We start from the raw sequence: 26,244 nt of genomic DNA on the forward strand, positions 1-26,244 counted from the left end.
GGCAGACGTAAACTCAAGAGTTTTTTGGTGGGATTTCAGAAGCACAACTTACACAAACTAAGAAGCCTGGTGCGGTATCTTCTCTTCTACATCATTCACCACGTATCCGAGGAAATGTCATACAGTTGTACTACAATCCTGTTAAAAGAAGACCTACCGAGCTGGATTGATGTGGTGCGTTTCCTCTCTATTGCCAACTGACTAAGCTAAGCGAGCACCTGTGGTGCGTTTCATCTCTGTCGCTAACTAGCTAGGCTAAGAGAGCCCCTGTGGTGTGTTTCATCTCTGTCGCTAACTAGCTAGGCTAAGAGAGCCCCAGTGGGGTGTTTCCTTACCGTGGACGCGGATGCGGATGTCTCGGCTGCGGAACCCGATGTCGTTCCCCACCTCGCAGCGATACACGCCGGAGTCGTTGCGCTGCAGGGGTCGCCCGAACACCAGCGAGTCGTTCGCCATCACCACCCCCTCAGGCATTTCACCATCCAGCCTGGTCCGACACAAAATAACGCCATGAACAGAACAGCCACTGAGTTTCTGCCCGCCTCATGTTAATCATGGGAATCGCTATATTAGCACCGAGTTACTGCCCACCTCATGCTAATCATGGGAATCGCTATATTAGCACTGAGGGGCACATCAAGGGCTCATTCAATTATAACAGCAGTGATGACTCTTGTTTTAATTGATTGTGTGTGATGGGTCCACTTCATCAAGCGACAGTCTGTGTGTGTGTGTGTGTGTGTGTGTGTGTGTGTGTATGTGTGTGTCTGTGTAGGTGTGTATGAGGGGACTGCTGTCGGATCACCCAGGTTGGTACTATAATATTAGCAGAGATGACAAAGTATTCAGAGTCATCTGGCAGGCACTATATCAGCTACTTCTTCATTTGGTAATTAATTTCCTTCCTTCCTCTCTTCCTTCCTCCTTCCTTCCGTCCTTATTACCATGAATTCACTCACTCGTCCATCCATCCTTCCATCTACCAATTCCTTCATTCATTTGTTAAATCAATAGTGTCTCCATCCATCCACCTAACCGACCATCCATCCATCCATCAATCAGTCTTCATATTCATCCGTCCTTAGATCCAATTCATTGATTTTTTTAAATCAATAGTTTTTTCCATCCATCCATCCACTGGTCTATCCATCCCTCCATCTATCTATCTACTGGTCTATCCATCCCTCCATCTATCCACTGGTCTATCCATCCCTCCATGTTAGCAGCAGGTCGTGTCTCACCTGACCCATCTGAAGTGGTGGGCTGAAGGGTTGGCTTTGGCTTGGCAGGTCAGCTGAAGATTTTCTCTCCCCACAAACCAGTCTCCATCATACCCCAGAACCACAATGTCCGGGGCAACTGAACACCAGACAAACATAAAAAACAAAACACAGGTAAAAGGGTTAAAAAAAACTCTGAAATGCACTTGGAATCTGTTGGCTATTTGACTATTTTTTTAAAGACTGTAGAAGGCAGGTGTGCTAATTTAGCATGTCTCACTTAAGTATCACAGCTGAGGGGAGGTAGCATTTGTGACTAAACTGTCCTGTGAAAGAGTGGGACTTACCCACCCCACTACACACACACGCACGCACGCAGTTGCATGTACACATGCACATATTCATACATTCACACGCAGATACACATACACAAATGTACACACAGACACACACACACTTTCCTCTCTGCTTCTGACCTCCCAGTCACCCTTCTCTGCAGGGCCACTGCTTCCTGTAAATGTGCGGGGACCCCATGAATAATTCACAGACATGCCCTCAACACCACGACCAGAGAGGAGAGGAGGAGGGGAGTGGATAGGAGGCAGGAGAAGGAGAGGAGGAGAGAAGGAGGGGAAGAGAGAGGAGAGGAAGAGAGGAGAGGAGGAGGCTAAGGCTAAGCGTTTCTCAGCGCATCTCAATGGACACGTCTCTACATCCTCCCTCCCCCGTTTATTTATTCATTTCCTTTTTTTAAATCTTTTTCTTTCTTTCTATGTTGTGTGTGCGTGTACACGGCATGCTCTGGCTCCTGGGGAGATGGGGACTACTGGAGCCCGAGTCAGGGGAGAGGACAGTACATTGGTGAGGTAAAGGCGTAGTTGCGTGCAGAGTTTCTACTCACAGCAGAGCATGAAGACTGCATGATGCGGACGACTACATTAATATGAAAGACAGATTCCCTCTGAGGACATCACTAAACCACATGGCTTTGAGCACACAGAGAGAGAGAGAGAGAGAGAGAGAGAGAGAGAGAGAGAGAGAGAGAGAGAGAGAGAGAGAGAGAGAGAGAGAGAGAGAGAGAGAGAGAGAGAGAGAGATGAAGTAGGATCCTCACATGTATTCTACAAAGAGACAACTACCCGCGTGAATGCACGCGCACACACACACACACACACACACACACACACACACACACACACACACACACACACACACACACACACACACACACACACACACACACACACACACACACACACACACACACACACACACACACAGTTATGTCATGTGGGAGATGGGGAATGCAATCATCCTGCTGCTTCCTACCGTCTCTGCTTCAGCCCAGTAGATCAAGCGTTAGATGGGAACCGATCTCAGAGCAGACACCATTCTGAGCTAAATTCACTCAGCCTAGACGTACCTCCTGTGAGGAGTATGAACGATCTTAAACAGTCTCATCTACACGGACATTTGTAGACCCAGACCCAGTCATGTTAGCAGTTCTGCTAGAAGGGATCAGAGATACCTCACAGAGCACACTGAGTAGGTAGGGAACGGATCAGATAGGGGAATCGATCAGGTGGGGGAACAAGTAGGAGATACTCACAGAGCACGCTGACCAGGTAGGGCACCCTGAAGTCGGCCTGCAGGGCGGGGTGGCGCACCACGCAGGTGAGGGTGTGCCCCTGGCCGTGGCGTGCGGGGTGCCACATGTACTGCACCTGCGTGGTGGTGGTGCCGTTGGCCTCGTCCTGAAGGTGAGCCTCAGACGCGCCGTGCAGATCCGTCTCCCAGGAAACATCCGCGGGTGGCCGCGCCCGCTCAGCGATGCACGTCGCCACTGTTGTCTCGTTGCCCCCGTCGACCAGCGCCACCGAGCCGGCAGACACGTACACCTTCGGCTCCACTGACAAACAGGAAGAGAGTGAAGAACGTCTTCAAAAAGGCGGCAAGAAACACGACGCTCATCGTCTTGACAAATGGTCAGAACATTCTGCATAGTTTAGGCCAAAATAAAAGAACGCAATGCTGCTTTTGAACAGAAGGAGTGGTGCCCCACTGATGTAAAGCAATACTCTGATGAACATCATATTTTTGTTAGGTCGTGCTTCCCAAAAGCTTTGTTGTGCTACAACCATAGAGAGACCATCGTTTTCAGCGGTGTCTCTGTTACGATGGTCATAGCACAACATCACTTTTGGGCAACAGTCCAGAGTGATCAACTAAGGCCAACTCTGCATAAAAATCCTGACAATGATTTATGAGGTTCCTCCCTTTTTCCCTTATTTAGTAACTAATTACTGTCCATGTCAAATTATTAAGACAATCGATCAGGTCCAAAGCCCACATTTAAGATTTCATTACGAGAGAGAGAGAGAGAGAGAGAGAGAGAGAGAGAGAGAGAGAGAGAGAGAGAGAGAGAGAGAGAGAGAGAGAGAGAGAGAGGAACTAGATGTGCTGAATGGACGGCCATTGGTGATCTGATGGAAACACACTGCACGGGGCACCCCCCTCCCTCTTCAGTGGAAGTGTCTATCAGCAGTGTTTACATATTCGTTTGTGTTTAATTGCAAAATCCAAACTGACCTTACCACAGTATCCCCTCCGCCAATTTGAGTGCCTTAAAATAGACGGGCATACCACTTCCCTTGCATGTTTCTGTGACACAACAACCCCAGCATGTTCAGTAAGGGCGTACACACACACACACACACACACACACACACACACACCCCTAGCTTTCAAAATTCCTATGGCTCCATTTATAGCTACAGTCTGAGCCCAGTGTGTCCCCCTCACTCACTCTCTGTCATTCCCCTCTTGTTCCCTTCCTCCTCTTCCCCTCTATAAAAGGCTACTTATGCACTGGAGCAATCACACAGCATTTGTCACCATTTCAACCTCCTCTCCTCTCCTTCCTTCCTTCTCTCTCCCTCTCCCTCCCTCCCACTTACCCTCTCTCCATCTCTCTCTCTCTCTCTCTCTCTCTTTCCTACCCTCTCTGCCTTTTTCTTTCCTCTCTTCCGGAGTCTCTAGAGAGAAGTGCCTGCCTTACCATGTCTCTTTTGCTCGTCTCAACTCTCTCCTGTCCTGACCAAACCAACCTGGGCCGTATGGTGCCTGCTCTTCCCTCTGAGTTATAAAACATGCAAAACACAAGTCTGGCTTCATGTAGGCAGGGGAAAGGGGAATGCAAGAGATATTCTCTTCAATCCTACAATCCACAAAAAGAAGGTTTCGGTTGATTCTTGACAGCACAGAATTACTTTATAATGTTGGCCTAAGTATATCCAACATATGCTGCCCTGCATATGGGATAAACACTTGACCACAAGGATGTATGGTTTTGTGCTTTATCCCTGTGGTCAGTTAATAGTACCGTCTACTCTCTCATTAGAAGCAACTGTGGTCTCAATCTCAGACTTGATTTACTAATTAAGTAATGAAGTCTTGCTTAAGTATTGATTTTTGTCTTTTGTTATATGCCTACAATTTAACAAAGCCCATGTAATCTGAAAACTGTCTGGGTGGTCTCCCTCATACCACAAAAGTCAAGTTTAAAAAATTCAGGACACCACAAACTGAAAAACCAGCACCACCTACCAACTTTTTATCTACCAGTTAAGTTTCCATAAACAGGAGGAAGGCCTGCACAGAGGTGTGCTCTACATCAGGGGTTTTCAACTGGTTTTGCCCCAGGGACCACCATTCTGACCAGAAAGTAATCCGCAGCCCACTGATGTGCCAGTGATTCCCAAAACATTTTACAGTCCCGTACCCTTCTTTTTCATGTTTGTAACCGCCGCCGCCGCCACGCCCCCTCCCCCCGCACACATATTCTGCCTATAATACTTGTCAGTGTAATTTCTTCGCTGAATATGGGTCTGCATCAGTATTTTGGGCAATGCGACTTGGCTATTCAGACATAAATATGTCGACGGGCCCAGGTTTTTTTATAAAAATAAAAAAAGCAAATGGTGAACTGACCAACATCGGCTCATGTCGCGGACCCCCTGCAATGCCGTCGCGGACCACCAGGGGGCCACGGACCCCTGGTTGAAAACCCCTGCTCTACATGTTATACAGTGGCCAACACTAGACACCCACTACACACTGGCCAGTCCTTACCCATCACACTGGACACCCACTACACACTGGACACCCACTACACACTGGCCAGTCCTTACCCATCACACTGGACACCCACTACACACTGGCCAGTCCTTACCCATCACACTGGACACCCACTACACACTGGCCAGTCCTTACCCATCACCCTGGACACCCACTACACACTGGACACCCACTACACACTGGCCAGTCCTTACCCATCACGCTGACAGTAGTGGAGGCCTGGGTGTTCCCCAGGGGGAAGGTCGCGACCTTGCAGGTGTAGATGCCGATGTCGGCAAAGCCCACGTCCTCCAGCACGATGGTGGCGTCATGTGACGAGGGCGAGCGGAACGAGAGGCGCCGCTGGTATTCCGGCGGGACGGAGATGCCGTGCACGGGGTTGTACACGGCCAACGTGACCGAGCCCGACGGCAGGCGCCGCTCCCAGGAACTCTGGGTAAGGCTCAGGTTGCTGTCTACCTCCACACGGCACCCCAGGGTCACGTTCTTCCCCAGAACCGCACTGATCCGCGGTGGAACCAGGACCTGGTTTCCCAGCACACCTGTGAGAGACAGATGCATGGAGAAGGAAACACAAAAACACCGTCTGAGAATTAGATGGAGGCAGCCTGAGGCACACAATTAGCCTGTTCAGGTACAGCATGTGTTGTGCTTCAGACCAACTGTAATTCTGCTGGGTCCAAACACTTGTTTTTAGCAGAAAACTGACCTAATTTTCCAACCACAGTTGTCTTGCCTTGTTGCCTTGCCTTTTGTTTAAACTGCACATTAAGTCTATTAAAAGTTACTGTATCCTTTTGTGAGTAGGTTTGTGTTTGCATTAAAAAGTGTGTGTGCACCCCTGTGTGATCTTTAGTGTGTGTGTTTTCATGCAAGAGTGTGCGTCCATATGTGTGAATGTGCATCTGTGTGCGTGTGTGAACGGCTGGAAGAATGCATGTATGCAAGAGTGTTTGAGTGCGTCTGTGTGGGTGAGTCCGTGTGTGTGTGTGTGTGACTACGTCTACATGTGAGCATGCGTTTGTGGGTGTGTCAGTGGGCGTGTGTGCATGTGAGTGTGTGTGTGTTTGCATATGTGTATCTCCATGGTAAAGAGTAAGAGACCAAAGGGGCCACATGAGGACAACCTGTGTGTCTTATTACAGTCCAACAGCTGCAGTCGCACTGAGAACCACACCCCCACACACACACACACACACACACACACACACACTCTCTCTTTCTCCTCTCACTATTACCACATGAAAAGGTTTTGGCTTGAAGTGAAAACTGTTTCCATGACTATGAGCAGCTTAGTAACAGACAAAGCTGACCACTGCACCACAGACTACTCACACTCCTAATCGTGACTCGATCCAACCCTTCATTCCCATGGTGACACATGTGTCGTGCCTGTGTGATGGGCTTCATTAGGAGAACACCCAGCACTGAACTGAATCAGGCCTCCCACACGGCAACGGTCTCTAGAACAGACAGGGCCACCGATCGACCCAGATCTGAGCATGATCAGTCTCAGAGTCGGCAACCCCTTGGGCATGCTAGGTGCACGGTTACCATGGCCACTTGCTAACCCTAACCCTCCCCCTTTAGGGTGTGCTACGTGACCGGTTACCATGGCCACAGGTTCATACAGATGTTCCCTTCATTGTGCCATGTGTGCATCTTGTTGTGCTCTGCAGGTTGACCCTCCTCACGGCAATGAGATGCGCTGAGCCCCATCTTGCAGTCCCTGGGGCCTCATCATCAGGCTGCCAAACCAACCCTCCTTCATGGCAATGAGAAGCTTCACAAAGACCCTACTTGCGACCTTTAAACCCAACTAAGCATGAGTTCAGAGTACGCGTCTATCTGAGCTTAGGGTATTGATCAATCCAGTATCTATCGAAGATCTTTATATGCATCTGTTTACACGCGTGTAAGTGGCGGTCTGTGTGCAAGCAGAGACACAGGAGCATTAGGATGGCTGTCCGAGGGGTGAACTGCACACAGGAACCCAAGCCAGGCCTTTCAGCCACCACATCGAAGCCCAGAGAGAGCTAGGCTGCGTTTTACACAATCTGGATTTCATTGCTTTCAGTCTACCCACTAAAAAAAGCCATCCGCACCACATACAGAGATCAATGACTGGAAGAGACCATGGAGGACGAGAACGGAGGAACATGGAGGAGAGCACACAGCCAGGAGAGAGAGAGAGGGGGAGGGATGGAGGGAGAGAGATGAGGCACAAAATTGGGAGGGAAAAGCCGACAGCATTAATCGGAAAGAGGAAGTGAATCGATAAAATTAGGAATGCAAACGCACGTCAGGGGATGGAAGTCGGACAGATAAACAAGGATCGCGCATGCAGAACAACCAACTCCCTCCTCTCCTTCAACGACATCCCTAATTGCAACAAGCTGCTGGTCGGAAGACGTAATCGTAAATCAAAACCCGCCGCATTGCCTGGCAACAGACACCAAACATTCCGCCTGACCGTTTGTCTTGCCAACAACAATCCCAACCCCCCTCAACCAACCCACCAACCACATTCACCCTCCACCCTTTCAAATAAACGTCTCAGCCAGAGAAGAGACTTGAGAGGAACTGAATGTGTTGAGAAAGAAAAAAAAAACCTGAATGAGCGAGGGATGGGCAACAGAAGAACGAGTGAAGGGGGCATCCTCATTAAGAAGAGATAAAGTCGTTATGAAGTATTAATGAGGCAGGCCCAGCCCAAAATGGAGAACAGGGAGCCAGTGAATGTCGAGGGCAAACACACACACAAACACACACATACGCTTTTGGATGGAGAGCCAGAGCAGACACACCCCACAGAACACGAGTTTGAACTTAGAGACCGGAGCTCAGACACTCAGGGAAGAGAAAGGCACCCAGAGAGACAAGATGATCCATTATGAATATCAGAAGTATGAACGACCCAGAACAGACCCAACTGCCAACTGGATAAAGAAAGAAAAAAATATATATATATCACGATGACATGAAAGCACCAGTCACGGAGGAAGAGGAAAACACAAGCCGAAACGGACTCAGTTTTCTCCAAATGGCCATACATTAGTAAGCAGCTCTCAGGGGAGTAAAACGCTTTTATTTCCCCAACTCCCCTGGCTCCTCGGAGGGAGGCTAAAAATAATCGCACTAGAGGAGTGATAGCCAGCCTCCCCAGCCGGTGTCCCCCTTAAAACAGAGAGAGGACAATGATAAAAGGGAGCGCAGAGAATCAGTAAAGCCCATCAATTACTTTGATATCAGGTGGCTCTGAGTAAGCGCTTATTTCGTTAATTAGACTCCACAGCGAGAGAAAGATAAGAGACAGATTCAGCAAAGCATATCGGAACATATGTCTCTACCATTTCTCTCATTCGCTCTCCCTCCTTCACCACAAACTAAATTCATTTTGTATACCCACACAATGGCTTTTGTGCACCCATAAACACTAAATTGATGAGTGCAGTCCTGGATCCTGTGTCCAGCGCGGACTGTTAAACACATGTTAAAATGCACAGTGCATCTCGGAGATCGGCGCAGGATGCAGAGGTCAAGAAAACAGTGACACAGACAATTCAGATGTCCTGAAGCCAAGGGTACGGCTGTCCCTCGGGGGGTTAAGCTCCACAAACTGCCTCCCTCAGCTCCCCCCCCCCCCCCCCCCCCCCCCAACACACGTGAGTGAAATGCCAGGTGTCGAAGGATACAAGAGGCACTACACTTTTAGTTGTTTCACAGTAAACGCAGAGCAGGCATACGCAAACAATACAGATTAACATTACATTTATGTAGCAGACCCATTAATATAGAGACTTCCATTACAGTTAAGGTATAGATTTTTAGGTTTCTAAGGAACTGTACCAATGACCTTAATGTTAGCACTTTAGCACCTTGCTCTACTAGTTGAATTGCATGAATGCCTAAATCTGCGCATTAAGGGTCTTTTACTAAGAACATCTCACATTTGATGGAGGCTGGTACAACCTCAGAAAGAATCATCAATCATCATCATCATCATCATCATCAAACTGAAAAGCAAACTGAGCCTAAACACACCCACTCTTGCAAACCCTTAGAAGGTTCTAGATTTAACCTTCGTGGAGAACGGAATGGATCAGCATTCCTGCTGAGGAGAGGCCTTCATGACAATGACAGGACGCCCCCACAGGTCGCCACAAGTGATCTCTAAGGGGTCATGCAGACGAAGTCTAGTTTGCCCTAACCCGGAGAGAAACGTCTCCAGACAGCCCTATCGTGCAGACGAACCCACTGTATCCGCACCCCTTCGAATCGGGGGTCCAAAGTGAGTAAACTCGAAATCTGGTCGCGGTTGGTGTTCGTATCAGATTGCCTTACGACCGACATTTGCCATTCCTTGTCCTGTGCCAATGAGATAAGGCAGCTGATGGCCCCCCATGATGGCGGTCTCCATCTTGGAAGCATTACCAGAAAATGAGAGGTGGGTTGATGTTCCCATTATAAGTTGGCCTCTGTGTTTTTGTCTGTTGGCCTTGACTGAGGTGACTTGACCGTGTGAACTCGCTGTCTTCAGGTTTCATATGTAATTAAGTTAGGAAAGTCTTAGTAGCCAACCACGTGTCAATATCCATCTTACCAGGCATTTGACTTCACAGTGGACCTGACCAGAGTGGACCTGACCAGAACAGTGAGGAATGGATCCATTGCAGTGTCGGCTTCTATCCGTGTACTTTCTGGTGTTAACCCGGAGTCTTTGTTTCCTTTTTTCTTTTCCCCACCAAGAATACTGCTTAAGAGCAGATCTAAGGCAATGAAGTGAAAAAAACTAAACCTCTCTTCCTCGTCATGCTAGGATGGTTCGGAGTAAAAGCACTAGGGGTGAGGATTTTCTTGTTGTTCTTAATAGGCTGTGAAGTGCAGAACGTATGAGCTTTAAAGCTGCAAGGCAAACTTGTCTTCCACAAACGCAGACCGCTGCCCCCCGTGAAGTTAGTGGTGTAGTCCTACATGGTAGGTCCTACATGCACAACACAAAAACAATGTCCATGTTCCCGGCCCGGCTGAGGAGCTAAATCTGCCAAGGCCATTATTCCATCTGCATAAGCATCAAACATGGCCCACCAACCTAGATAACCAAACACACACAAACTATGCACACACTATAAGGGGCCATGCTGCTTTTCTAGATAGAGGAATGTCCTCTGAACGAGCATCAAACACAAGCCCCCCAAGGTAACGAACACACACACACGTAAAATAACAAACCCAGCCATAGTCTGTACTGAGGAAGGACAGTGAAAGGGTATTAGGGCAGTAAAAAAGAAAAAAGAAAAAAAAAAGAAAAAAAAAGGATAAAAACACTGGAGACCTGACCTGTGTGTCACAACATTTTGGGGTCATCTTTTTTTTAAAGAGTATACAGTTGTGGGGAGGGTTAAAGGTTATATCATTACTGAGGGTAGTAGCAGCTCCGGGGTCTGGTTGCACATTACTAAATGCCAATAAAGCACAAGCCCCCCCCCCCCCCCCCCCCCCCCACCAGGCCCCCTGAAGAGCAGGGCCCGGAATGCAGGCACAGGAATGCACTACACTTCAGACCCCCCCCAGCCTCGACCCCCCCATGTCTCTCCCACCAACCACCACAACAAGACAAATGGCCCAGAATGGCTCCACTGCCTAAACCCTCATTGAGGGAGGGTGTGTGTGCGTGTGTGTGTGTGTGTGTGTATGCGTGTGTGGGGGGGCTCTCAGACTCTTTTCTAAGAGGGCACTCAGCTTGCTGGTCAAATCATTTTTAGGCCAACTGGGAAGGATGGGAGCATATCAATAGGCTACTAAACCATAGTTTCAGCATAGGCTACTCAACCATAGTTTCTTGGTGCACAATGGGGGATGATTAATTGGCAGGAGCCAATGATGACTAACCCATTAGCAGTAAGGTGGCTCATTAACTTTGCTATAATCTCTGTAATTAACATCAGTGGAAATGGAAATGGAGTCTGCAAATGGCAGATACACCGTGCAAGGTTCTCCGTAATATGCAAACTGTGGTTCGCTATTAATGAAAACATTAAATGGCTACCATCTGCTGAGACTTTCCATTCAGACAGCATGTATCTGATTTGCTTAAAGCTGATGTTTGCAACAAACAGGAACTCCGGATGATCAGAGCTGGCCCACGAAGACCGGGCTACAGCAAGGGTAACGGAAGAAAGGAAATGGAAAATGGCTACGTGATCTCCCTGATAGCATTTGCCTATGAGGGAGCTTCAGTCTGGGTCCGGCCCCGCACTGGCCCATATCTGGCGTGTATCTGGGAATCGCCTCATCACCCACTGGGCTTGTGCGCGCGGCAGTGGTGGCGGGGTGGTCGGACAGAGTGACTCATGGTGTTCCGTCAGCACGCTCGGCGTCTAGACCGCAGAGAGGCTCCCGGGCTGCCAGACTTCACCCGCCCGCTGGCACTCGCACGACTGGAGGGGGGGGGGTCGGTCCCTTAGATTTAAAAACAAATTAGTCCTTTATAGACTCACAGCGAAAACAGAAAAGGAATCTGTGATCCAGCAGTAACTGTTTCACAGGACAAAAAGCAAAAAAAAAAGCTTCACATGGCGTGAAATGTTACAGATGGGTATGACTCACAAGGACTAAACATCTGATGATGAAATTCCTGGGCAGACGTTTTAGCCTGAAATCATCTCCCATTGTCATCATTCTTTAGGCGTGATCACTCACTTTCCAGCTCGTAAACCTGCAGTCCCCACTTCATCCTCCCCATCCCTTCAGCCTACTCCTGCAGACAGCTTGCATTCAGTCTCCACTGCCTTACCTGACAGCTTTAAAGATGTGAGCGGCGTTCTCTCTGAATGGTCTTAAACAAGATGGAGCGCATTAGACAGTAGAGAGCGAGAGAGAGAACAGAGCAGAGAGAGAGAGAGAACAGAGCAGAGAGAGAGAGAGAGAGAGAGAGAGAGAGAGAGAGAGAGAGAGAGAGAGAGAGAGAGATACACACAGACAGACATGGAGTGAAGCAAATGGGAGGGAGACAGGTATTTGTTCTCAGCTGACCAGCTGTCTAACTTTCTCCTCTATTCAGGTTCAGAGTGAATGAAAAAGACGAATGATATGGAGAGAGGAGAGACAGACAGACATGGAGGCCATTTCATCTCAGCCCAGCTTTCAAACGTTTCTCTCCTTCTCTACAGGTCAAATTAAACGGCTTCTTAAAGCAGACATCCAATCAGTGTTCTCAGCTCACCCACACCCTTTCAGAACCTGTGCAAACAACTGTACATCCACCGTTCATCCGCAGCTGGCCCAGGCTCTTTCTTTGGGTGCAAATCAACATGACTAATGCACTGAAGGGAAGAGCATTCTTTCCAAAGACCAGCGGCCTCTGGAGCTGATCTGTTTAGAGCCATTTTTAACCCTTTGAGGAGTACCATCACATATGTCATTAGAATGTTGCTAACTGAAGCTTCCATTTGATGAAGTAATAGTGAAGTAATGGTGAACTTAAGTGACCGTTTCAATGGCAGACAACGTAAATTCTAGAACTAGAATTTACGTCATTGTAGGAGTTCCGCAAAAAAAAAAAAAACAACCTCACTCTTCAAAGGGAGTCTGCAGCCTTTAGGACCCTCTTGCCAAACGAGGGAGAGAAAAAAAAAAAAAGTCTGGCAATAACATTAGTTCATGCCGTTAATACTGGCCTCGCTAAAATACCTACATCATCATCCTGGAACAAGTTACAGGATGATGATTTTTAAAACATGAGTAATGGCACTAATGATTCACTGTTGTTTCTGTGTTTTCATTGTGCGCCTCCTCTTCCTCCTCCTCTGAAGCGCTCAGACTGATAGCAGTAATGAGATAGGCACATGGAAATGGGAAACAGGACTTCCCCATCAAGATGTCCTCCACAGTGCCTCTGCAAGCAAACAGCATTTAAAAAAAAAAAAACTAATTTAGGGGATCACGCTTCTTACGATTATCTGATTTTACACAAGCAAATCTTATCACACGTTGCATTTCAAAACCAACTTCAGCAGAAAGATTTGCGAAGAACACAGTCAGTCAAAGTCAAACCCAGACACTTGGAGGATCAAACTATTGGGGCGACTTTGGGCTGCCGCGCTGCACAGAGGAGCGTCTGTAGAAGAGGGAGCTCCGGGCGGCTCGCTGTGGTAGGTGCGGGGCGTCCCAGACGGCGACAGCCTACAAAAACATGTGCGCCTGGACTCACAGGGCCTGGAGGGGTAGTCTGCCTGTCTAGGAATTCTGGCCGGCGCATCATCCCCGAAATCCCCCTCAAAGACCACAAGCCTCAGAGGGGCTGGGGAGAAAGCAGGGCCTAGCTCATCCCAACACACACACACACACACAGGGCCTAGCTCATCCCAACACACACACACACACACACAGAGCCCAGCCCACCCCAACACACAGGCCACACACACACACACACACACACACACACACACACAGAGCCCAGCCCACCCCAACACACAGGCCACACACACACACACACACACACACAGAGCCCAGCCCACCCCAACACACACACACACACACACACGCACAGACAAAGACACACACACAGACAAAGACACACACACAGACAAACACGTATATGCCTACGTGCAGACACTCTAACCAACAATAAACACATGGAAACAAACACACAAATGTACACACAGACACACACGTGGCTATAAAAAAGATGGATAGGACAAAGAAAAGAGCTAGAATTGGCTTTGTTAAGCAACAAAGACATGCTTTAATGTCTGTCCACCATGGAGTCGTTCTCCTTGCAGACCCCACAATCACCGTTTTCATCTCAAATTCCCTGCGAGCGAGGGAACGAGGGACGGAGGGAGGGAGGGAGAGTCAGAGAGAGCGAGTGAAAAATGAATAACTGAAAGAGGGAAAGTGTCGATGGCTCAACTGTTGGTCAGAAGAAGCCCAATAACGGCAACGATCAGAAGCTTACAAGATATGAGAGTGAAGACACACGAGAGATGGGAGGGAAGGGGTGGGGATGTGTGTGTGTGTGTGTGTGTGTGTGTGAGAGTCAGACTGACAGAACAGGTGCGTGTGAGAGATAGAGAGCCTGAGTATATATTTGTAAGATGGAGAGAGAGAGAAAGAAAGAAAGAAAGGAGAGAAATGTGTGTGTGTAAGAGACAGAGACCGAGAGATGCGCACCTGAGCGCTGTATGAATTATTCCGATGAATCAGTGACTACCACACTCCTTTTTTTAACCCATTTCTAATATCAGCTTCAAGCAAAACGTTAAAATTGTCCTCCAGCCAAACATCCCACTCCATGTGAGAGTCTGTACGTCTGCAGTGAGAGAACAGTGTGCAGTCATATCAAACACCAACACAGCTTTCTTGTGTGGCATCCAAATGAATGGCCCTGGGGACTGAATGGGGCTAATTGAAGAGCCAGGAGATAGACAAGGCGAAAAAAAAAAAAATGTCCCCATTTTATAATCGTGCGACCAAGAAAGAAATAATATGACTGGAAAGAGAAAGGATGTGGATGAAAATATAAAGCTGTCTGATATGCCAATTCCTTATGAGCCTCGATGCAATCCAAATCCACAATCCTTGTTAACAGTACTGGAAATTGAAATCTCCAAAGAAAGCTGAAACAGCTGGCTGATAGGTGTGCTGTATAAGCGAGGTGCTGTAAAGTTGGCTTTTTCTGTTCTGATCGGGGGCTCTGGTCTCCGGCTGAAGGCTTTTAAAATGAGGAGTGGCAGGGAGCTGCCTGGTGCTGGGAGAATGACCCGAAATAATCACAGTCATTGAAAGCCGCTCTGCCAATGCCAATGAAAAGGGACATCATTAAGTCTGCCAGCCACAGCAGACGGCAGTGGATGCCGGCACAGACGCGGTACCGTCTGGCCCAGATCCGCTGCAGTCTAGAACAGCCAACCTCTCCGTCTGCCGTCTGGGAGAGAGGAATAATTCTGACATGAGCCATCAGAACTGGCGGGGAGGAGAGGGAGGACAGGATTGGCTAAGGCGACGTCATCCCCAGAAAGCATCCGAGACGAACAGATCCGACCCAGACCTGGTGAAGATTCCATCTAGCGTTACTGTTACTAGCGTTACATCTGTGTCAGAGCTAGTTCCTACCTAGTACTAAAAACACTGTCCCACAATCTAATGCGGCAATTTAAAGACCCACGTCAATAACAACCTATATAATTACGTAGCCATAGCAGCGTGGTTGTCCTTCCTTATGAATTCTCCTTCATATCTTTCCTTGACCTCCTGAGGTTTTCCATCAAGGCCAAGGAAAAGTGGTTAGGAAAGGACATCATTTTTTGACTATCCGACCACAGTCTAATACTAAAAAGAATTAGGTTAGTTCCTATCCAGTACTGGCTCACAAAAGAGTTAGCCTAACCCTACAGCCATCCATTAACAGCAAAGATGTGACTTCACTGCACTTTACAAAGGTTCCGCCGAGAGAGAGAGAGAGAGAGAGAGAGAGAGAGAGACGCAAAGATGTGACTTCACTGCACTTTACAAGGGTTCCGCCTTAACAGAGAGAGAGAGAGAGAGAGAGAGAGACGCAAAGATGTGACTTCACTGCACTTTACAAGGGTTCCGCCGAGAGAGAGAGAGAGAGAGAGAGAGAGAGAGAGACGCAAAGATGTGACTTCACTGCACTTTACAAGGGTTCCGCCTTAACTGAGAGAGAGAGAGAGAGAGAGAGCGAGAGAGAGCGAGAGAGAGAGGAGAGGTATCGTCATGGTAGCAGGTATGATGCGTCAACTTTTTAAATGGAGAATGCTATAAAGCCAAGCTTTGAGCACCTATGTGAGTAAAATTACACACCAACCTGCATTCAACTACGATGCGTATACCGCAAGAAGTTTGCAGGTAGGGGTGGGGAAAAAAATCGATTTTTCGATTTCTCTCGATTCTCTCTAGAACGATTCTGTCTCGATTCAGAAAAGTTCATAATCGATTTTTTAATAATAAAAAAAAAAAAAAAATAATAATTTTAAATTTTTTTTTTTTTTTTTTTTTTTTTTTACAGATTCATTTTGTGTTGAAATGCAAGCTGCATCGATTATTGCATTGTTCATTGAAAGTCATAATTGTGACAAGGGAAAGCTTTTTCTCTAATAAAAAATAGAGAAGGTAATTCATCTGTTGATTTTCTTTAATTATCAAACACAAAGTAGGAAGTGATTTGAGACTCTGAGTAGCAAACTCAGATGTTTTAAAAATCGACATGCATCGATAATCGTTTTATCGGTTTAGAATTGATAATCGATAATCGGTTTAGAATCGATAATCGGTGTAGAATCGATAATCGGTTTAGAATCGAATCGTTGACCACTGAATCGGAATCGAATCGAATCGTGAGGTGCCAAGAGATTCCCACCCCTATTTGCAGGCCTATTTTACGCTGACATTAAGCAAGACCTGCACTGTAATTCCCATTACATCCATGAAGTACAGAAACTATATGTACCCTCTCCATTTAAAAAAACAAAACAAACAATAACACACCAGTCCCCCATCTTCAAGAACCCCCCCCCCCCCCCCATCATCATCATCATGTGTGAACAGCTCAGCCCCAGCTTTGCATAACTTCTCCCCAGTTTAACATTAAGTTTCCCTCAACAGATTCAACAGGAAACTCTTAACAGGGCAGTTTTAGGGTCATTCAGGGATACTGCTACACAGTCTTATTCAGCTCATTTTGACAACTTAGAAATCCTTTAAGTGAATGAGTTTGTACACACCCACACACACGGTTGTGCCAGGCCTACCATAAATACTCTCGGCTGTGAATGGAATTATTTATAGGCATACATGTCACACAACTCAATGGCTTTTCAAATGTTAAACAGCTTCATGGTAACCAGGGCTCACATAATGCGGTGCGTGGGTGACCGTGTGGAAAATTAAGAAGACAGGGTTATTCAAAGGGGCTTAATAGACCACCTGAGAGGCTGACTTACGAACACGCTGTGGACACTCACTGAAGAGCAGGTTGTGGTTTTGAAACAATGTGATATTCTTACACACACTGTAATCTATATCAGACAGGCCTCGTATTCATTAAAAACTTCCAGGGCTACAGACAGGCACAATGAGAGGGAGAAAATTGATGACATTCCTCAAACAATCAGAGCCTTGTTTCAGCATTGGGGCTTCACTGGCAAGCAGCAGGGCAGGAGTACATCTGCCCGTCTCAGGGACAAAGATACACAACGGATAATTAGTAACACTGGAATGGAAACTATGTAAACTATTAGGTCAGCACATATGGTGAACTGTGCCATGAAACTGCAGTCTAAATGTGGTGATGGGGCCCAAGACAAACGAAAAAAATGCCAATACTGTGCTCATATACTTGCATGTATTCAAACATTCACTGATGCTCCACACAAGTAGCACCTCATGGCAACACGGCATTAAACTCAAGACTGAGGTGCTGAAGGCATTCTGTCAATTTTTCTTGGCCCATCAGATGTTCCCACTGGAAACAGCTGGTAGCAGGATCTTATGACTGTCTACCATTTTTGCTGCCCCACCAGGCTGGCCTAGCGGAAACAGTTGGGTAGGAGAAATTGACAGACCACTGGCATAGGCAATTTATTAAAGTACTTGTGTCGGTACTCTGTCTCGGCAAGGACACAAATGTAAGTACTCGTACTCGGTCTGAAAAAAGTGGTATCGGTGCATCGCTACCCACTATGCCACAATACACTTGCGATCAGGATACCACAGGCTGGCACAAGAGTGTCTGGAGAGTGAAAGGCGCTCATGCCTGATGAGGACAAATACGCAAAGAGGTCATTATGTAAAGGTTAGGTCTTCAGTTAAATGACCTGGAATTCCAATGCCACTGAAGACTCAGTTTGCCCTTTGCAAACAGTATGACCCACGCTAATCACTAATCACAGCATTACAGCTGATGTAACTGGTCTGTGAAGAAGTTGACCTCTAGTCTGAAGAGTGGCACAGGTCATGGAGGGGGGGGGGGGGGGGGGGTTGAGCTAAAGGTTGTGCACAAATGACATTAAGAAACACACTCCTTTGCACTGTGGAGTTTGGCTTCTGACATCATTTGGCATTTAAGATTCCGCCTGAACATTAATAATTCACTGGCCAATTACGCTAGACTTAGGGTAATGGAATTGAATTTGATTTCAGACCTGATGGGGGGGGGGAAGCATTGGGAAATAATTAATTCAGTTATTTGACTCTGGGCTCCAGTGAAAGAGGACGTAAAAGGTTCTGACCAGGCTGGCAGGCCCACAACCACTGTTTTCCGTTTCCCTGTACAGCAGCTTCATAGGTCACCGCAAATATGATGAGTCCCGTGACCTTGTGAGGCCATGAATAATGGATCAGATCATTCCCAGGGAGAGAGCGGCCAAACCTGGAGCGGATCAGCGCCAGATCAGGGCCGGGTCGGCTCATTGCGGTGTCAGCTGCTATGTGGGCTCATTTCCACAGAGATGTACAGATCATGACGGAAGATGGGAGTTAGGGAGAGTAAGGAGGGGGGAAGGGAATGGAGGGGGAGGGAGGGAGAGCGAGAGAGTGAGAGAGAGTCTTCAAGCAACAGGGGCGAGGGAATCTGTGTCCACAATGTATAATTAATCACCATATTTTCACTACAACCATCTCAATTTACCCATTATCAGAGCTGCCGACCAGAGCTAGAGGGCTAGAAAAGGGTGCTGGGTGAAAATAGTTGCAAAAACACAGAAGTACTCTGCATCTGCATTAACTGCATCTGGAGTTTTACACCTGTAACATACACCTTGACTTTCTGAGTGGAGGGACCGCTCACTAATGAAGGCCCTGCGTGCTAGAGATCCAGCTGCATCCCTTTAAGGATGCCAGCTAATTTGTCAAATCAAAAAAGGCCAATTAGTGCAGAGTAAACGCCGTTGAAATGGCAAAGCACCGGGTCCACGGGCGGGCCTGCTGTGCTAAGACAGAATACTCGCGGCCGGCTGGGGTTCCCATGCTGGTTAGGGAGAGCTGGCTCTTGGGTGGCTGATCGCAAAGATTAAAGCTGAATTTTCAGCTCACACAGAGATCAGAGGAAACGCTTCTTTTATCTCCGACATTTTAATATCATCCTCCACATCTCATTTGCAAAAAAACACTCGGGCCCTGGCCTCTTCCGTTTAGAGCCCAGGCCTAATCCTCTCTCTCGCCCTCTCTCAGAGACTTGCGTCAAAGAGACAAAAAAAAAAGACAAGGGTAGGGTTAAAGTGCTATTAGGGACAAATACCTACTCAAATGAAGAATCTCTGCACACCAAACATTTTATGGTCTCTCTGGTATGCTTTTAAGATGATCACATTTGCTAAGCAATATAAACATTTATGTCAAACAATGTTTGTGTATAGTGCAGTTCTTCTACCAGCTATATTTCCAAATCACTGGACTGTTTGCGTTAATGTGTTTTAAGTCATTAGATGCCTACATTTTCTTTGGGATCAACGTGTCTGCATCCATTTCTATACATCACCAGTTCTGTCTTCCAAAGCTGGCCTAAAGGGCAGGTTTAAAGGCTACAACCTGGCAAAGCAGTCAGTTAACAGTACAGTGTAAACTGTCCACACAAAACTAAACCAAAAAGGTCAAATGATTAATTGCCAACCGTCTGGCACAGTGAGGTTTCACGTACTTTACTATAGTTGTTTTTATTGTAGACCATCACATGTAGGTCAACCAAAGGTCAAGCTGAACAAAGACCCATTATATGCTATTAAGCATCTTTCCACAGTCATTGATGCGATTTCAGTGAACCTCTGAGGTGGTGGTGTTGTTTTGTAGAAGGGTTTAATAGTCCTGCTCTGGGGTTAAAAGAAAACACTGATCTATAATGAAGCTGGTATGAGTCAAGGTGACATTTTCCCCTTCACCTTTACGGTGTGGCTCTGACGAATCAGATCAGAGCCCACGGCTTCACTGAATCATCCCATCGATGTGAGTGTTAGTCACTGAGTATGTGAGACTGTCCCTGACCAACCCATAGAAACATTACAAATGCCTTTTAGAGGTGCGCTCCATGATTCTAATCCCAAACACTTTGGATCAAATTCAGTGAATGGCTCCTCATGGTCCTCTAGCTGTCCGTTCAGTGTTCATGCCCAAAAAACACCAGTGTTCGTACACAATCCTGGCTCTGTAAATGGGAAACAAACATAGTGGCTGAGCCATGAACATTCCCGGCCAATCAACACAGTGTTTCAGGAGCACTGAAGGGAGAGGCATAATTTGATTGGCTGTTGAGCTCAAATATCAATAACCTTTAGTGAAACTGAAACAGAATCTGAATTATCTGCAGACTGCATCTTTAAAAACGCAGAGCCTGTAAAGCCCATGTTGGTGTAAATTCTAGGCATGCACTTTTCGAGTACGAGCTCTTAAATTTGTGTACTTGCCAATACAGAGTAGATACGAGTACTTACATTTGTGTACTTGCAGATACAGAGTACCGATATGAGTACTTAATAATTTGCCTATGCTGGTGTTGATGTTCTATCAATCTCTCCTACCCAACTGTTTCTGGTAAGCAAGTCTGATAGGGGAGCAAAACATGACGCAACACCACCTGAGCGCAGCCTTGAGTTTACAGTAATGTTACCATTAAGTGGTATAGGAGCATTTTTATGAGTACGACTATATGAGCCGAGTATCGGCGCATCCCTGGTAAATTTCCCTCAGAGGCGTGGTGGCACATACAGTACTGTGAGTGAGCAATAATACATCATGACTGGGGCTCGTAAACGAGGTGTGCTCGACTCTCTCCCGCGGTCCTTCACTGAGCAGACATGAACGCAGATGAAAGGCTCTATATAAAGATATCATCCATTATTCAATTTCTCTCCTTGTGGCATGCCCCCGTGCTGCACAGAGAGGTGGAGAGAGGAAAAATCTCTTCCAATAAGGAAATAAGTCACTGGCGATGGAGTACACCAACTAGGGGTCAACCTCATTTATGAAGCCATAGCACTGGATTTGGAAAAATAGGTTTTTTTTTTCCCCATACAGTCTAGGCCTATTACTACTTAACAAAGATGAAGTTATACAAAGAAATGTGTGTGTGTGTGTGTGTGTGTGTGTGGGGGGGGTAGTTACTGTGTTTACTGATTACTTGCTGATCAAAAAATACACAAACTTAAGGAACATGAAAAAGTTACAATATTATAACTACACATGAATACTAAAGTCTTTATTTATGTGTGCTGCCTTACTGTAAACCCACACAGCTGAAAGTATTGCCCATAGCCTGATATTGACTCAAGCCTAATGACGGAGGAGGATGGTGAATCACTAGTCAAGCAGGGATGGAGACAGAGACACAGGCAGAAATAAAGATGGACAGAGAGCAACAGAGAATGAGTGAGAGAGAGAGAGAGACACACACACACTTCCATTAGCCTATGAAAGGATTGCACTGTTAATGTTTCAATTCCCATTTCAGCCTTTTGTGTTTTATTGATCGAAAGAAAGAGGAAAGAGAGAGAAAAGAGTGAATGGAATACAAGACAACACTACCAGACAAGGAGACACGATCATTTTAAAACAGAACTTTTGGTCAGTGCGAACCATCGAGACCAACCCAATGACATGAGAAAACTACAAGGGACAATTACATGCAAATAATAAGATTTTGTTAATTTATCATGTTCCAAAGCTAAGTTTGTCTGCCACAGTGATGTTACGACAAGTTCAATGGGATCTATTAGGCTTTTAACAATGACTATACATATCTGAAAGACAAAAACCTGTTTCCTTACACTTTAGCTTCAATCAATGTTGTATCAGCAGCATACTAATAACAATGACATGCTACTGCATGCTCTTAAAAGAGAATACTTCAAAAAACTAGAAGCAAGGTGCAAGAAACCAGCAGAAACCAAGAAAAAAGATAAAGGAAAAATAAAAGGGAAGAAAAAGAGACATGAGGGGAGAGGGAGACACAGAAGGGGAAAAGCTGGGCACAGGAAAGAGTGTTAGAGAATAAAAGGAGAATGGGGGTAGAGCTGAATGAATGAATAATCTGCTGCTCTTCTATGGCATTTAAGCAGTTTATTCAGCTCAGCCACTAGACAGCAGAGACCGGCACATCACCACAGGTGACACTGCACGTTTGAGCGACCAAAACAAAGACACAGCTCAGCATCCAACTCCAACAGAGGGAAAGACAACCCTTCACTGAAACTCACGGCGGATGGTTCGAATAACCATTTTTTTGGGGGGGGGGGGGGGTCATTGATGAATAGGAGACTCAGAGGGAACCGTGTCACTTATGTTGTTTTTTTAACCTCATCTGTGTATGTTTTCCGCTGATAATGTAACATTCAAATAAAAGTCCCCGTCCCCGTCCCCATTTAGCGCAATGTCTGGGAGGGAAAGCAAGAACGTCAATTATCCTATGCAATATTGCCACCACGACTGTGGTGATTGATGCGATGCAAAGCCCACTTTCCTTAAAACCGCGGGGTGTCCTTTGATATCAAGACATTATTTCATGTTTTAGCAAAGAGTACACCAATGATAACAAACACACGCAAATTAAATAAGAAAATGATCTGCGTTAGTGTCCCTGGTAGGATTTTCTTGAATCAGCCATCTCACCGACATTACGTCATCCTACCTTTTGTTCCCCCGACAGTTTATCCAATGTATGACGTCACCCTGGTCATAACAGGTGGCACTAAATAACTAGGGGTCACGTGTCGGTAAGTTTTTACTGACCTCCCTCCCCCATTTCGATCAGAAAGAACCAGATGAACAATTGCCTAGCACGCACAATGACCAGTGCAACTTCATAATGACCTTGGTGGGCCATTGCATTAATTGGCCAATTAGGTTAACTAATTGAAGTGCAAAACGCTTTTCGCAGAAGTTCAGGCAGTCTGCCTCGCATTTTCCTGAATTGGAGGTAGCCTAACCAAACCGGCATATATTTAACCAGACCAGCAAATGATTCACTACCGAGACAAAACGAGAGCATGGAGCGTGACGTTAGTGTTAGGCTACTCTTTATTACCAACTAAAACATCGAGCCATTTTATGGACCAATATGATTTATGTGGTGGTTCTCATTCGTCACACACACCGCGTGGACTTATAAAGTCCACGTTCTGACCAAAGTATCAACACTCATTAATTAAAAGAACAAAAAGCACATACAAGGGTGCGCGTGCAGCATGTTGTGTTATTTTAACTTTTGCAATGTAAGTACAAAACAGCACTATGATTGCATGCTGAAAGCAACTGCTTGCTTTGCACACACTTTTCTGTGCATCAGTTGTGCATAACACTGTACTGTAACGAACTCGTTTGGTTTCCTAAAACTTCTCTGGGAAAAGGGAGCTAACGTTGGTTTAGCATTCGCGCACACTTTAGCTTACCTGATGCGGTAAGAAGAAGAAGAGCAACTGTTGTGTTCCCGCCCGAGTAAGGGTTATTCCTAAAGTAACGTGCAGACATTCTTCTCTCCATGTCGCCCAGCGAGCTCTCCAGTTCGTTCCTGTAACTCAAAATCCTCCTCAGCAACAACTCCATAGAGACCAGTCCGCTTTTGGAATGTACCACTGCAGACCCTTTCATAGGGGTGCACAGGCACACCTGACAAACAACGAACCGACCATCTACTGTAGCCTGGCAATTGTAACACTGTTTCCAACGAGTTATCACTTTAGCAGAGTCATTGGTATATTGCCCCATAAAAGCCGCAAACAGCAGTACGAGTAGAACAAAGAAATGTTAATGACGATTTTTTAAATTTATTTTTTAACTTCGTTAAGTTTTTGGTGGATCAAAAATGATATCAAAAGAAGATAGTAGTCTATCTTGTTCTGTTGCATGCGGTTTGAAGTTACATCCTTACTCTAAAATGTCTAACGGCAGTCTGCGAACATGCCAAAAATATGCAGAACATGCAGTAGTAGAGTAGGCCTACTTGTGCAAGAGACAAATAACCACATGAGATCCATAAAATATAATATCCAGCCACATTGCCTTTGTATTGTGTATAAAATACATACTGTGGGGAGCCACCATGTAGAATTACATCATTGTCATAGGCACTTACTTTTCAATGAAAGCCCCCACCCAACTAACAAATCTGAATCCCAACTGCATCTTTTGTGCTCTACTGACAATGAACAAGAGCGAAATAAATGAGTTTGAACCTAAAAGCTCCACTAATCTCTTGTTTGGGGTATTTTTTCCTGTTGTAAATCATGTTTTGTGAGAAGCCCAAGAGAGCCATACAAGTGGGGGAGGAAACCAATCAGTCAGCCTGTTGTTGCGCGTGTCTCTGAAGCCAGCTTCACCCCGTAGCAGCATTGTTCTTGTCTACCTCACAGTCTGCACCCCCTGGCCCGTCCTGTCAATTCGAACACAGACCTGAGTGGGTGCTAATTTGGAGCTGGTATCAGACTTAATCCCTTGTAGACAACCCCCTTTAATCCGGCCCGCCAACCCCTCTCATGAGCCCATCTCGTGCCCAATCTGCACACAAGACCCCACCACCACCACCACGCACACAAACACATCCCAGCCTCCACAATGCCACTATAGGAATACTACACTGCCCCTCCCCCACAACAGACCCCTCCCCCCCCCCCGCCCCTACTCTGGGCCTAATTGGGCCATGCACAAATGAACGTACTAATCCTGGTGCCCAGCAAATAAGAGGGCCAGATCACACCAGTCCCTTGTCATACATGCATTATCATCATCATCATCATCATCATCATCATCATCAGCGGTTTGTGCTTCATAAAAGCTAAAGCTGCAGTTGGCTCCTGATAGAGTTAATGCATGTTGGTGTGCTGTACTGGGCTGTAAGTGGTGCAGTAGTTTACAGATACAATTATATTGCACTGAGCTGAATCTAGTTCGTGTTTTACCAAATCAATCCACTACATCATTTCCATGATCATATACATTATGGTCACATTTTGAACTTAAAAAAAACAAAAAAACTCATATAGCACAGATATGGGCAGTAATTGCACAGCCATAGGGATGTCATACGCCTCTCCTAACACTGTGTGTCTCTGGAGATGCAGAGAGCTACTAGCTGCTCTCTGTTGACAGTGTGGTGGTAATTTCGCTGGTCTGTGACCATGTTCTGTGGTTGTGTGTGGTGTATATGTCTGAGAGAGCTTTTCTTTTTTAAGTGTCTGTAGATTCTTATGCCCATTTACACAGATACTGTTGCTGGACATTGGCCATCAATAAACGAAAATCAGCAGAAGTCTGTCACATCAACTACCATTTGTTGTGCCTGTTCCCATATGTAGATTTGAGGGGCGACAGATAAAAGCGTCTGCTAAATGACTAAATATAAATGTAAAAGATTTGGATTATATCACCAGAGCTCTTCCTTCCTTGTTCACTCCTAGGAGGACCTTCTACTGAGCAGCGCCCTTCTGCCTCATCTCTGCATACACTAATAACGACTGTGTGGTTAATAATTAACACAATATACCCCCCCCCCCTTTTTACTCACTCACACACACACTCACACTCGTGTCTGTAGCTAAATCAGTGGAGTGAAGTTTAACACCAAGGTCATGGATTTGATTCCCACGGGAAAGCATATACAGATGATAAAATGCACGGCATCCTTGAAGTGTAAGTCACTTTGGACAAAGGCATCTGCTAAATGAACACAATGTAGTAACACCACAGTCCTCCACTTCACAGCACTCAATGTTCAAACAAGAGTTATTTGGCATCACGTGTCCAACATATTTAAAATCATTGCCACAACTGAGAGATATTGCGCACTTTCAAGGCCTGCTGGAATCAAATCTCTTCCTGGAACATGTAAGTCTTGACACCAGAGTATTATGCAAATTACATTTAACAGAGAAAATACACTATTGTA

General features: G+C 46.2%; 1 protein-coding gene across 2 annotated transcripts in view; it reads right to left on the reverse strand.

Annotated features, from left to right (window-relative positions):
* Positions 1-23,991, reverse strand: part of nectin3b (nectin cell adhesion molecule 3b) — a 42,912-nt gene extending 18,921 nt beyond the window's left edge. Inside the window, exons 1-5 of one of the 2 annotated variants that reach the window (XM_031572388.2) lie at positions 23,753-23,991; positions 5,552-5,899; positions 2,830-3,129; positions 1,242-1,359; positions 336-487 (exon numbers count right to left, since the gene is read on the reverse strand). In XM_031572388.2, coding sequence (XP_031428248.1) covers positions 336-487; positions 1,242-1,359; positions 2,830-3,129; positions 5,552-5,899; positions 23,753-23,951 — 1,117 coding nt within the window. In that variant the 5' untranslated portion in view covers positions 23,952-23,991. The remainder of the gene's footprint in view (positions 1-335; positions 488-1,241; positions 1,360-2,829; positions 3,130-5,551; positions 5,900-23,752) is intronic. The other variant, XM_012832356.3, reaches the window with a different exon arrangement.
* Between the last annotated feature and the right edge of the window lie 2,253 nt (positions 23,992-26,244).

This window comes from Clupea harengus, chromosome 8 (assembly GCF_900700415.2).
Source record: "Clupea harengus chromosome 8, Ch_v2.0.2, whole genome shotgun sequence".
Classification (NCBI taxonomy): Eukaryota; Metazoa; Chordata; class Actinopteri; order Clupeiformes; family Clupeidae; genus Clupea; species Clupea harengus.